General features: G+C 46.7%; 1 protein-coding gene across 1 annotated transcript; it reads left to right on the forward strand.

The window, feature by feature from the left end:
• Positions 1-11363: 11363 nt before the first annotated feature.
• Positions 11364-13078, forward strand: LOC147727742 (uncharacterized). Its single transcript, XM_086963169.1, has one exon. The coding sequence runs from the start codon at positions 11364-11366 to the stop codon at positions 13050-13052; it is 1689 nt and encodes a 562-aa protein (XP_086819295.1). The 3' UTR covers positions 13053-13078.
• Positions 13079-13839: the final 761 nt, after the last annotated feature.

Here is a 13839-nt window from a genome sequence, read left to right on the forward strand (position 1 = left end):
CTATGTCCAATTTCTTGCTGAGAAATCAGGTTTAATTAAATCATAGAAAGGTTTTATTCTTTCTGCGTAATCCAAAATGTATGTTCGACCAAAATTTTGGAATCCCAATATTGATTGTAGAATTTTTAATGATTTTTGAGTTTGGAGCAGCGCGCATTTTAAAACAAATGGCTGGCAGGCTTTTGGCTTTACTTGAAAGCTCCTATCCTAAAAATATTGTCTGAAATGCGGCATTTAGATGTGGCAGTTGGACTTGCTTGGTTTTTACAATTTTTCAAACAGAATTTTAAAGATGGAATTTAATGAGTTGGTGGGGCAGGGCAGCTAGGATGGGGGCTCTTTTAAAGGTTTTAATTGTTAGGTGTGTTTTTTAGAATGTTTTAAGGACAAATGTCTACATAAACTTGTTTCTGAACCTGAACCTAAAAACAGGACACGGAGGTGGGCTATTTTTGAATTTTTTAAAGGTAAATTTGTAGCCCTCAGATGCAAATCCCAAAATTAGGGTATTCACCCTGTTCAAGTGTTCATCTAGGTCATCGTCCGTCAGATAAATATCATCCACATAGGACAACACCTCTTCGTCCAATTTTTGTAGTAACTCTGTTACTCTGGCCGGAAATAACCCCAGGTTGTTCTTCTACCTCTAGGGGAGTCAAAAAATTGCCGCTGGGACCCTAGCGCTGAGAATACTGTTAAATACCTGCTTTCAGGCGCTATATATTTTGGCAGAAAAATCCATTTGAGATATCAAGTGTTGTTTTGTATTTTTTCTGCACAATGTTATTCATTAATGTGGCACCGTGTGCATTTTTGACCGCGAATGTCCTAGTGCAAGTGTTTAAATGTCTGTAATCTAAAACTAGACGATATGTATTGTCGGGTTTCAGCTGTTTCCACATGCACTTTTGAACCCATACATCTAGTGAATCAACTGCTCACACATCTATGCACAGAGTCATACACCTCCCAGCCACCCACACACACACTCAGTCTCCCATACAAATACTTGGGCAACCAATCAATAACCCATATAGTTACTCATATAGCTACTGATCAACACATGCAGCAGTTTACAGAACAACAGACATAATGATGCACAAATTAAGACAGTTTAGTCACTAACCCATGCACTCAGTGAGACACATTTAATCACTCACTCATACAGTCAGTCATGCACCTACTAAATCCTTCATCCAGACACTTATACATCCACTCATTCTTCAATATGTAAGACATATTTTAACTTTACAGAAACATAGTCACTGGATGTTGTCATCAGTGATGTCATCAGTGATGTCATTTGAGATGTCATCAGTGATGTCATCAGTGATGTTGAGAGAGCGCAAGCTGACTTAAATGTATAAGTACATCACACTTACACGTAGTAAGCACAAGTCATGAAGAGAAATGCCATGAGTGCTAATAGTACCTGCAACTATATTCTGAAATGTGTAGTTAACTTAGAAATTTAAGTAGAAGTGGAACTAATGCAGAAATGTGTGAAATCATATGATTTTATTAGACGTGATAATTCCTGAATCCATGTCGTGTAGCTGCTAAAATGTAAGATGGCATGCGGGTAAACGTAGAACGTGGTAGGCCTCAGGGCCAGAGATGTGTTTCCTTTCACGACATGGATTGCATTAATGCTTTAGCAATAAGAATTGATGGGCCATGATTTATAGATGTGTTTACCGGATAATAGAACAAGAGTATTAACATGCTATTAACTAATGTAGGATTTGAATGTTATAGTCATTATGAGAAATGCTGTAGGCCTGAAATGTTATAACCTTTGATTTACACGTATTAGTCTGGGCCGAGAAATGTTGCAGACCTTTTTGGAAGTCTATGAGAATTGGGATCTTGGCCGCAGATGTCTGTCTGCAAGGGAAAGGGGGGATCCAATTATAAAGAAATGAATAGAGGTTTGTTCAAGAGAAGGCCCAGACATGGAGGAGGGTTCCGGAATGTTTTAAGGGGTATCAGCGGGCCGGGGAAGAGTCTGAGAAGCAAGGTCAACTCTTACGCACGGGGCCCAACACAAAGCAGCATGGAAAAAGCCAGAAGATACACCACGTGAGGGGCGTCTCACGAGGGGCGTCTCAAATGTTGTTGACTGTTTTGTATTAGGGACAGCACCCCTGGGTGGAGTTAGAGCAGATGCCTGAGGACCCTCTAGAGAGCGGGTGGGTAGGCAGAGAGGGGTCATGACTGGAGAATTGTAGGTTTTCACAAAGAGACTAAGAGTGGGTGACTTCCCTAGGGGGTCATTCACCGCTGACACCTTTTGATAGGTTGGGACTTTGTTGAGTAGGGATACCATCTAGAGCAGGGTAGGGACAGCCTAACCTGTGTTTTCCTCCAACTTAAATGTCGGAGAGATCTCAATACGTGTCTATGTTGATAGCTTTATTATTCTTAGAACTTGTATTAGTAGTCTTCTTTGCTCGTCTGAGGGTTTTCAGAGAGCACATGTATGTAATTGGGCCCGTGTATCTTGTGAATCATTCTGAGATGCCTGTACTTGCAGCTTATTCTGACTATATAATAAATCTTTGAAAGCTAGAAGTTGTCTGTGATCTTTCGGAGCGGAGTCCTTTATTGGGTGAACTAACTTGGTAAGAGATGCACTTTCTTCCCTCAATGACAGGCAATAAAGGTTCAGTCGACCAGATCGGGGTTTAGATCAATAGTGATAAGGTATCGATCAAAATCTCGCCCCCGCAGTTGGTAGCAGAGGATGGTTGCCTTCTTGAGGAAGGTGATCTAGGCCAGGTTAGATTACCCCAAGGCCCCTAGAGATCGATGATCGGAAGAACCGCCTGCCGAAGAAGGTCCGGATGACGTAAGATAGAAAAGCAGCAGTATCGGTCGAGAGTGAGTATAAAGGGTCATGCGTGCTAGATTGCGGTGTTTTTGTGTTGTATCTATGTTGTAATGTCTGGCGGAGTTGAATGCCTGTAGAGAGATTGTGGAACAGGTTGTGAGCGCGCGCAACCGGTGGAAATCTTAAGTTCAAGGAGAGCTTAAGTGGTTCGGGTGTATCGGACACCCAGAGTAATTGTCAATTAGTGTGAAGGGGGTCATGAGGTACCATTGATCACCCGAAAGACCGAGATAGGGGGAACGTAAGAGTGAGTGCGTGAGTAACGGACGCTGGTCGGAGGTTACTGTGTGTGTAAAGAACCTATCAGAGAGACGATAGACATTTCGTCAGTTGTATTGACAATTACAGATAGACTGTGGACGTACAGTCGAGGGAAGTGACCGCTTGGTTGGAAGTAGTCATTTCTTTTCAGTGTATGAATGGGACGCATGCATGACCGGGAGAAGAGCTGAGAAAGGAGGGGTGCTGCTGCGAAGCGGAGACGAGTGACGTCAGAAAGTGCAGCGCTGGGATTGGCCGGCCGGAGAAAGACCGCGCTGCGATAGGCCAACTAGTAAAGACGTCAGAAAGTGCCGCGCTGGGATTGGCCGGCCGGAGAAAGACCGCGCTGCGATAGGCCAAGCTAGCAAAGCCGCGCTAGGATTGGTGGATTGTCATCAGGAAGCAAACAGAGTATTGAGGCTGGAAATTGTGCGTACAATTATGAAGTGTTTTAAATGGTTGAGAGCGGTGTTTAAAAAAGAGAGGCGGGGATCGTATGAAGGGGAAGAAGCCCCGCCGGAGGGTACGCCGGCTCGTTACATGGCGGTAAATGTTGGGCTGCATACGATCTTATGGATATCAGAGTGGAGTAAGATTACAGAAGGAAATGAGGAACTGACGTTCCCGAAGTACGGGACGTTTAGATTAGAAGTACTACACCGACTAAAAGCAGTTATGACCGCAACGAGACCCTTGCCTAGACCAACCCAGTTTGAAGCCCTTAATGCATGGATTAGGGCAGCGCACGAAAAGAACCTGAACAGACGACAGGAAAGGGTGAAACGATCGGTAAGGGCAGTGCAGGATGCCAAGTGGGATGCGGACGCTAAAAGATGGAGGGTGCATAACATGGAAGTAAATAAATTGTATCCAGTGTTAGAGATGCCCGGGAACAAGAGCCCCCTAGAAGAAGATGATGAGAGCGAAACAGAGGACAGCCTGATAAATAGATTATTGACAGACAGGCCACCCCCGTATAACAGAGCAGGGGGAGATGTTGAGCATAGTGAAAAGGAGGGGGGCAATGCAGGAGAGCATGGGCCACTTCCCAGTTCAGATTGGGATCCCGCTGCAAAGAAAGAACTGTCCCAGCCTAGTCAGGTGCAGCAGGTAGTCGGGAGGTTTGTGGTACAAAGGGCGCCGGAAACGGAGTGTGCCACATCCTACGCATTGCCCGATGCCCTACAAGTACCTGTTACCATAGGTCCTATAGTATCGATTTATGACCCAGAAAGAGCTAGAGGGGAGGAACGGGTACGGAGGGACAGAGAAAGAGCAGAAATGGCAAGAAGGAACGATACGATCAATTCCCCAAGTCAGATGCCGATACCAAGAGAGTGGAGCACCCCGGTACACACAGCAGAGGATCCAGGAGGGGATCCTGGGGGCCATAGATGGCCAGTGGATATGAGGGGATCTGAACGAAAATCCTTTCAGGAGCTAAATGAGTACATGAAGAAGTGGGATGAGGCAGTCGAGGCTCACAAGAGCATCATAGCTGCGGAAGCTGAAAGGGAAAGCCAGGATAGCGGAGCCCGGACTCACTGCGGGGCTGGGGAGAGCAGCCCGGAGTGGGACGGGAGGGAGAAGGGCAGTAGGGGAGGCACCCACTGGGCCCGGAGTGGAGGTAGATCAGACCTGGAAAACGGGGGCCACGAGAGTGGAGGGGTGTCCCGCCCGATACTCAGTGAAGGAGAAAGGAGAACGCAAGAGTACAGAAACAGCTTTAAGTGTACCCACTGTGTGCCCGGCACCAGAGAACAGAATGGGAGTTGTGAGAGGCCGCGCCATAGTCCCTGTGATGACGGACATGAGCGCAGTCCAGGGAATATGGGCAACCAGGAAGGATCGTATCGGATACTGAGTGATACTAGACAGAGAGAGGAGGGCGACCGGAGAGAGAATAGCAGAGAGTCCTACTGCGAAAGGAGAGAAGAAAGAGAGAATGGGCAGAGCAAGATTGGGGGTAACAGGCCCGTGTTCCATCACCTTCCAAGATCGGATGGCCGAGCATGGGACCTGGAAAGATGGGAGCAAGGGAGGGCACTCATTAACTCTCCCGAGCCCAAACGTAGGGCTCGAAGTTGGGATGGTAGAGAAACCAGTGAGCCCCCTTCGAAAGAGATACTACGAGCTGAGATAAAAGCCAAGAGACTCAATGTCGCCAGCTTAAGGTCAGACCTGGATGACATGGTAGATGGTACCCTGCCTTTAGAAAGGATGGAAATGTATGAGCAAGATGAAATACTGTTCATGGCAAAGGACATCACTCGAAAAGCGAGAGCAATTCATGAGAAGTTAGTCGAACTAGCAGGCAAATATATGGTGGACCTGTCAAAGACCAAAGCATTACAGGGGAACCACAGGCTACATTATTCAGATCGAGACCTAGATGAGAGGAGAACAATAGGATTGAAAACACACATAAGGGAATTGATCACTGGAATCAGGACATGGAGGGCACTAGATAAGTGGGAAGAGAGGTGGTCCAAGAAGGGGACCGTCAGGAGAACCACGCTTGGTATGACGCCAGGAAGACTGCAGGGAATAGAGGCATACCCTTTGCGTGAAGTCGCAAATGGGAACTATGTGCACGTCCCTTGGAGTAGGGGAGACTTAGCTGCTTTTACCACCTCCTTCCCCAAATTGCGGGAAAACCCAGTGGAGTGGTACAAGCAAGTTGAGAGATTTGTAAAAATATCAAAGGTCCTATGGATAGATCTGAACACGCTGTTTGACATTGTAGTGCCAGGAGATTTGTGGACGGCATGCAAGGTTAGCGCTGAGTGGCCCACAACGGAGCCGGAGAGAGATGCTAAGACTAATGGGCCGTCCGAGATTGTGATGGCAAAATTCGAGAGAGTGATGACTTGGCTGAAAGAGAAAGTGCCAATGCAAGACATAGATTGGGTCAAAATAGACCGAACCAGACAGGAACCCAAAGAGACAGTTCACGAATATTATGAGAGATTGTTGAAAGCGTTTAAACAGTATAGCGGTCTGGATGTAATGGATCCAAAGGACATAGGGCAATTTGTGTCCAAATTCGTCCTGGGTTTGAGACCGGATATTAGTTTAATGATTCAGCAACACTTGATTTGCTGGCAAAATAAACCCCTAGATGAAATACTGAGGTATGCCAGGTACTGCTGTGATGAGATAGACTCCAAAGCAAAGAAACTAAAGGAGAAACTGATGGTGGTACAGATGCAGGCAGCCGTGAAGGGGGGACCGCAGCAACAGCAACAAGGAACCGGTACTGGAGGCAAGAAACAGTATAGCCAGAACAAGGGTAGTGAGGAGAACTCCACCTTTAAACCTAGAATAGACATAGCTGCCTTGAAGAAAACGACTAGGTGCCACCAGTGTAACGAGGTGGGGCATTGGAAACGCGAGTGTCCCTATAACGTTGAAATAGGAGAACAAGAGCTAGAGGAGGAGGAGGTCCAGAGTGCGCCTACAAGAGGGGTAACGCCATACCAGGGAAAGGTGCTCAAAGGGGGGGGTCCTCCTCCCCGAGCCCAGTTCCCACAGCCACCCAGAGTAGGGACTATGGGCAAGACATATAGACAGATGCCTCTGTTTGTAGGTGGAGAGGAATGCTATTACGTAGATCCACTAACTGGACAGAGAGTGGAGAGAGAGGACTGCACCCTCGGGGCAGCCTTGGAGGTAGATCAGAGGGGACCCTACGTCGAGGCAGAAGTAGCAGGGTGCCCCACGACATTCCTAGTGGACACAGGAGCCACTCGATCCACGATCAGATCAGCTGCAGTTCCAGACCTGCCTATGTCTGGAGAGACCATACAAGTGGTGGGGGTCGCAAACAGGAGAATAACCAGCCAATTGACAGAACCAGTACAGGTGAAAATAGGGAAGTACAGCGATGAGCATCAATTTGTGGTTTGCGATTCTAGTCCGGTATGTCTGCTAGGAAGAGATCTTTTGTGCAAGTTAAATTGCACTATATACTGCACCCCGCAAGGAGTGGAAGTATTGACCAATGACGACGATGCTGACTTCAAAGTCGCAAATTCAAGAATCTGTGTGGAGCTGTACCCCACTTTGACAGTAGACGAGCTCCCCTGGGACTTGAGAGAGACAGTGGCACCAGAAGTATGGGACTTCACTGGGGAAGAGATTGGATTGGTCAAAGGGGTGGACCCAGTGAAAATTGTAGTGAAACCACATGCTGAGTTTCCGAGAACACCCCAATACAAATTAACTCCAGAAACGATTGCAGGTATAAAACCCGTGATCGAGTCCATGATTAAGCAGGGAATACTGAAGGAAATCGTGGGTAGTCCATGTAACTCCCCGATTATGGGTTTGCAGAAACCAAATGGGAAATTCCGGATAGTGCAGGACCTCCGAAAGATTAATAATATTGTTGTTTCATGTTGTCCAGTGGTACCGAATCCATCAGTGATACTGTTTCAGATACCATTCCAAGCTGAGTGGTTCACTGTGATTGATCTTTGTCAGGCTTTCTTTTCGATCCCTCTGGACGAAGAAAGCCACTTTCTTTTCGCATTTAAGCTGGAAGGTCGCGTTCTAACATGGTGTCGTATTCCTCAGGGGTATACAGAGAGCCCATCGATCTTTAACCAGCTTTTGAAGAAAAATCTTGAGAGTCTAGTGCTGCCCCAGAAGTCAGTTCTGGTCCAGTACATAGACGACCTCCTTGTGGCGTCAGAAACAGAAGAAGCTTGCAGGGAGGACTCCATTGCTTTGTTAAATCACCTAGCTGCAAATGGGCACAAGGTGTCCCCGGGAAAGTTACAGTACTGCCTGACAGAAGTGCAGTACTTGGGACACAGAATTGAGAAAGGCAAACGAAAAGTATCACCAGACAGGATAGAGGCGATCATGAAAATGAATGCGCCTAAGACACAGAGAGAAGTCAGGATGTTCCTAGGGATGGTGGGTTATTGCCGACAGTGGATCGCGAACTTTTCACTGAAAGCAAAACCCTTGCAAAAACTGACGCACAAGGAGGTGAGTGATCCGGTACCATGGGACAAAGACTGTTTGATGGCATTCTTACAGCTGCGAGAGGACCTGTGTCGTGCTCCGGCATTGGGAATGCCTGATTACGATAAACCATTTTTGCTCTACTGTTGTGAGAGAGAGGGTTGCGCGTTGTCTGTGTTAGTCCAAATCCATGGGAATGCCCGTAGACCAGTTGCTTACTTCTCGGCTACTTTAGACCCAGTAGCCGCAGCGTTGCCCGGATGTCTCAAATCCGTTGCTGCAACGGGTGTCAGCATTGAGAGATGTGAAAATATTGTTATGGGGCACCCGTTAGAGGTATACGTGCCCCATTCTGTTGAACTGTTGATGACCAGGACCAAAACACAGCATCTGACCAATAGCAGGCTCACGCGCTATGAGCAAGTTATTCTTGCTGCAGAGAACGTGACCCTCAGGAGATGCTCTGTTTTGAACCCTGCCACCTTGATGCCACTCCCAAATGACATAGACGATGATGAATGTACAGACCATGACTGCCTCGATGTGTCTGAACTATGCACCAAACCAAGACCCGACATCGTAGATGAGCCACTGACTGATCCAGACGAAATTTTCTTTGTCGATGGCTCATGTGTAAGAGACGAAGTTGGGCAGTTGAGAGCAGCTTACGCTGTTTGTACAATTACTGGAGTTGTGGAAGCGGGATGCCTGGAAGGAGTACACTCCGCTCAGGTAGCCGAGATTATTGCCCTGACGCGTGCTTGCTTGGCAAGCAATCAAATTCGAGTCACCATATACACCGACAGCCAATATGGTTACGGGGTAGTTCATGATTACGGGCAGTTGTGGTCTCAAAGAGGGTTCATGACCTCTTCAGGCTCTCCCATTCGCAATGGAGAGTTTGTGCGCTTGTTGTTAGAAGCGTTGCAATGCCCAGCAGGTATCGCAGTTGTGAAATGCACCGCACATACCAGAAACATGGACTTCGTGTCACAAGGCAATAGATATGCCGACGAAGTCGCACGGTTTTGTGCAGAACAAGGGTACTCTTTCACAGAGGTGGAAGTGGGTGGAGTAAATGTAAGAACTGAATTAGCTATGATACTGGAGACTGTCGACTCTTGGGATGAATTGAAGTGCATGCAAGAAAATGCTCCTGATTTTGAAAAAGAAACATGGGAAAAGGCAGGATGTGTGGTGGGTGAGGCTCATTTCTGGGTCTCAGCAGATGGCAGAGCAGTGTTACCAAATGATATGGTGAGCCCAATGGCTAGACAAATACATGGTCCTGTACACCTAGGGAGGGACGCTATGTTGAGAGTCTTTAGACAGACGTGGTACAATCCTAAGTTCAGAATAGCGGCAGAAGCAGTGTGCCAGCGTTGTGTGACCTGTCAGCAGTTGAATGTAGGGAAAAAGACACCAGTTGCACTGAGCCACATAGGGAGGTCGGGGGGCCCATTTAACCGCATGCAATTGGATTTCATCGAATTGCCGAGGTGCAACCGCCTCCGTTATGTCCTGGTGGTTGTTTGCGTATTCTCCAGATGGGTTGAGGCATACCCTACACGTAGGTGCGACACCCTCACAGTGGCTAAGTTACTGCTTAGGGAGCTCATTCCGCGCTTCGGGGTGCCGGCCTCTTTGGAATCAGATAGGGGAACGCATTTCAACAGCTCGCTTGTGAAAATGATTTGTGCGGCTCTGAACATAGATCAGAAATTGCATTGCAGCTATCGACCAGAAGCCTCAGGAATTGTGGAACAGATAAATAGCACCATTAAGGCCAGACTTGCAAAAGTGTGTGCATCTACGTCTCTGAGTTGGCCTGACGCTTTGCCATTGGTCCTTATGAGCCTCCGTAGTACTCCAGATAGAAGAACGGGGCTGTCACCTCATGAGGTGTTGATGGGGAGAGCAATGAGGTTGCCGTCTGTACCAACTACTGCACTGTTAAACATCACAGATGATATGATCCTGGATTATTGCAAGGGGCTGTCTGACGCCATTCATTCTGTGTCCCTTCAGGTGCAGGCTGCCGAAGTTCCATCGTGCCAGGACCTGTGCCACGACCTGTGCCCTGGAGACTGGGTGCTTGTGCGCAAGCACGTGAGGAGTAGCTGCCTGGATGTTCGTTGGCGTGGGCCCTTCCAGATCATCCTGATCACGAACACTGCTGTGAAGGTGGGAGGCCTGCCCAATTGGATCCACGCGTCACATACGCGGAGGGTTCCAGCACCTCTGGAAGAAACAGCTCCTCTCTCGGATAGACGTCCAGCTGAGGGCCGAGAAGCCATAGAGGGGGCTAGCCAAGCTGTAGAGGTGCCAACAGAAGAAGGGTACGAGTCTGACCAAGCTGAATACGGTCAGCACAACAGCGAAACGGACGACGCTACTGAAGGAGAAAGTAGCTGGGAGTACGAGTCAGACCCTGATCGGTCTGACAGAGAAAGTGAACAGACCAGAAGAAGAAGGAGTAGAAGGGTACGTGGAGAAGCTAGTTGGCCGCAAAGAAGGAACTCTAGCCTGAGGTCAACTCCAGAGAGAACGCTTCCTCCGATATCAGAGGATTCCGACCCGGAAGAAGGTGCTCAGGGCGCTGAAGCACCGGACTTGAGAAGGTCAAGAAGAGTGCGTGTGCCTAACCGAAGATACTCCACCCCTGAGTGGACATATCTGGCGACAAATGTCTTTGGAACAGAAAACAGGGAGGATACGAGCGGTGGTGGTGTCCAGCTCTGAGCCCATCATCACAGTGGAGATACGACTGTTAGTACCCGGAATAGAACAAGAAGGGTCACTGACATTCATGCTCCCCAGACCTCCCCGCCTCAGTAAGATAAAGCACATGTTTTTCACAGAATTGCAATTCCCCGATTTTGGTACCAAGATAACAGCCCATGAAGAGCACAATCTTCGTTTGGAAATATTGAACTATGCTGTCGAAGCAGCAGGCACAAACCTGATTGTGGATGCTTAGAGACTTTGTAAATAAGCAAGAAGAAAAAGAAGATTACCTAGCGCCCAGGAAGCAGAGAATCTTAGGGACCTTCCCTTGAGTTGACGGAGAAGGGCTAGGGTTGTCTGTATTGAACTATTAAAGGACCTTTTGCGAAGAAGGTTGTCAGCTTCCAGTTGTGTGGTTCTAAGGACAAAAGGAGTAAAAGAGACTGTAAAGGAACGAGAAGAAAGGAACTTTGTGCTGAGATACGAGAGAGCCATATTGTCTGACGAAATGGAAGCCGGCACCTCGAACCGCAGAGCTAAATGTATAATAGGCACACTAATAGTAGGAGTGATAATATTAATAGTTTTAGTAGTCACAGTTTCTTATGTAAAGGGACATGAGGAAGAGGCAAAGGTAACTGATGTGAAATCTGTAGAAACGCCTGCACCCACTGTTGCTGGTGAAAAGGGGGAAAACACTCAAGAGAAAGCGTTATTAGCTGCAGAAGCTCGCAGGTTACACGTAGATGAGTCCCAAGGCGACTTTAGGTCAAATGCTTACGCTAAACTTCTATATGAATACGTGGATGCCATGGAGGTAAAAGACTGCTACGTCTGCATGCAGTTGCCGGCGTCTGTAGATGAAGGCATTAGATATCATCACCTCCCGCTGACATATGGCATTACATGTAGCTTATTGCTTAGTATATTTTATGGGAGAGATAGTTTTGAATACTATTTCTCCAATTATGACTCAGTGTTGCCAGAAGTCCCAAATTATAAGCAGATGAACAAATGGGACTACTGGAAGAGTGAAGACAGATTGGCCAAGTTCTTCATTCCTTGGATTACTTTAGATACTTCACATGCCCGTAGAAATAACCTGACGTGCAAGGTGTCAGAAGTCGAGAAAAGGTTCATAGGGCAGGTGGATGATCGATACAGGAGACAAAAGATTTTGAAAAAATCTGGACAATGGAAAACAGATTGGACCGAGGAAGAGAAGGCACATAAAAGAAAGGGTAGTAGTGGTCCAATAGCTTTAGATAGAACGCAGAGAGGAAAGTTATGTCTTCACCGAGCCAAAACGTATTATGAAAATGTATACGTGGGAGAAGTCAGCTGTGAACATGCTTTCAACTTAGAGTATTACACCAAAGATTTCCTGAAGGGAATGCAAGTGATTCCAAATGTATATTTTGTTTGTGGAAGGAATGCCTATGTGAGACTACCCGATAACTGGTATGGATCATGTTACCTGGCAATTATCTTCCCCAAAATATATCATGCCCAAGACTTAGAGATCATCGAGGGCAAGACATCAGCGAGAGGAAGGAGAGATATAGGAGACGCAGAAATGGTCGGAGATGTATTTGGAGCTGTGTTCCCTATGTTGGGATTAATCCTTAATGATGTCAAAATTAGACGACTGGCCACAGTCGTAGACAGGTTGTCTGCCAGCACTGCTCAGTCCTTAATGCTGGTAGAAGGAGAGATGCAATCGATAAGGGCTATGGTTCTTCAGAACCGTCTTGCCTTAGACGTCCTATTAGCAAAAGAGGGCGGAGTCTGTAAGGCTTTGAAGGTCCAGGAATGTTGTACCTACATTCCAGACAATTCCAAACCCCTTGAGAAAGTTATTAGGAACATAACTGATATTCACAAGGAGATCGAAGACCTGAGTAGAGAAAATGTCTGGGAAAAGGTGGGCCACGGAATGAGTGAAGCTGAAGGGTGGCTCACCACATTAGGTAAAAGCTTTGTGTGGTATATCCTGAAACCTATCATCATAATATTGATCTGTGGGATCGTGTTGTGGGGATTGGTGAGGGTATTCAAATGGTACAGAGCCAGGAAAATTGAAAAGGCTCGGGAGGAACAGCTGCAGAGATTGGCTGCCATACAAGATAATCAGTACAGGAGTCTGAGGGCTCTGGAAACGCAGAAACGAGGTATGCTAGCAATCACTGCAGTTTAAATGTTAGTGATGACCCCGAGAGGTCATCAAAGGGGGGAACTGAGAGAGCGCAAACTGACTTAAATGTATAAGTACATCACACTTACACGTAGTAAGCACAAGTCATGAAGATAAATGCCATGAGTGCTAATAGTACCTGCAACTATATTCTGAAATGTGTAGTTAACTTAGAAATTTAAGTAGAAGTGGAACTAATGCAGAAATGTGTGAAATCATATGATTTTATTAGACGTGATAATTCCTGAATCCATGTCGTGTAGCTGCTAAAATGTAAGATGGCATGCGGGTAAACGTAGAACGTGGTAGGCCTCAGGGCCAGAGATGTGTTTCCTTTCACGACATGGATTGCATTAATGCTTTAGCAATAAGAATTGATGGGCCATGATTTATAGATGTGTTTACCGGATAATAGAACAAGAGTATTAACATGCTATTAACTAATGTAGGATTTGAATGTTATAGTCATTATGAGAAATGCTGTAGGCCTGAAATGTTATAACCTTTGATTTACACGTATTAGTCTGGGCCGAGAAATGTTGCAGACCTTTTTGGAAGTCTATGAGAATTGGGATCTTGGCCGCAGATGTCTGTCTGCAAGGGAAAGGGGGGATCCAATTATAAAGAAATGAATAGAGGTTTGTTCAAGAGAAGGCCCAGACATGGAGGAGGGTTCCGGAATGTTTTAAGGGGTATCAGCGGGCCGGAGAAGAGTCTGAGAAGCAAGGTCAACTCTTACGCACGGGGCCCAACACAAAGCAGCATGGAAAAAGCCAGAAGATACACCACG

Source organism: Lissotriton vulgaris, chromosome 3_1 (genome assembly GCF_964263255.1).
Source record: "Lissotriton vulgaris chromosome 3_1, aLisVul1.2, whole genome shotgun sequence".
Classification (NCBI taxonomy): Eukaryota; Metazoa; Chordata; class Amphibia; order Caudata; family Salamandridae; genus Lissotriton; species Lissotriton vulgaris.

Coding starts and splice junctions, on each gene's coding strand:
- LOC147727742 (XM_086963169.1), top strand. CDS start 11,364: ATGGAAGCCGGCACCTCGAACCGCAGAGCTAAATGTATAATAGGCACA.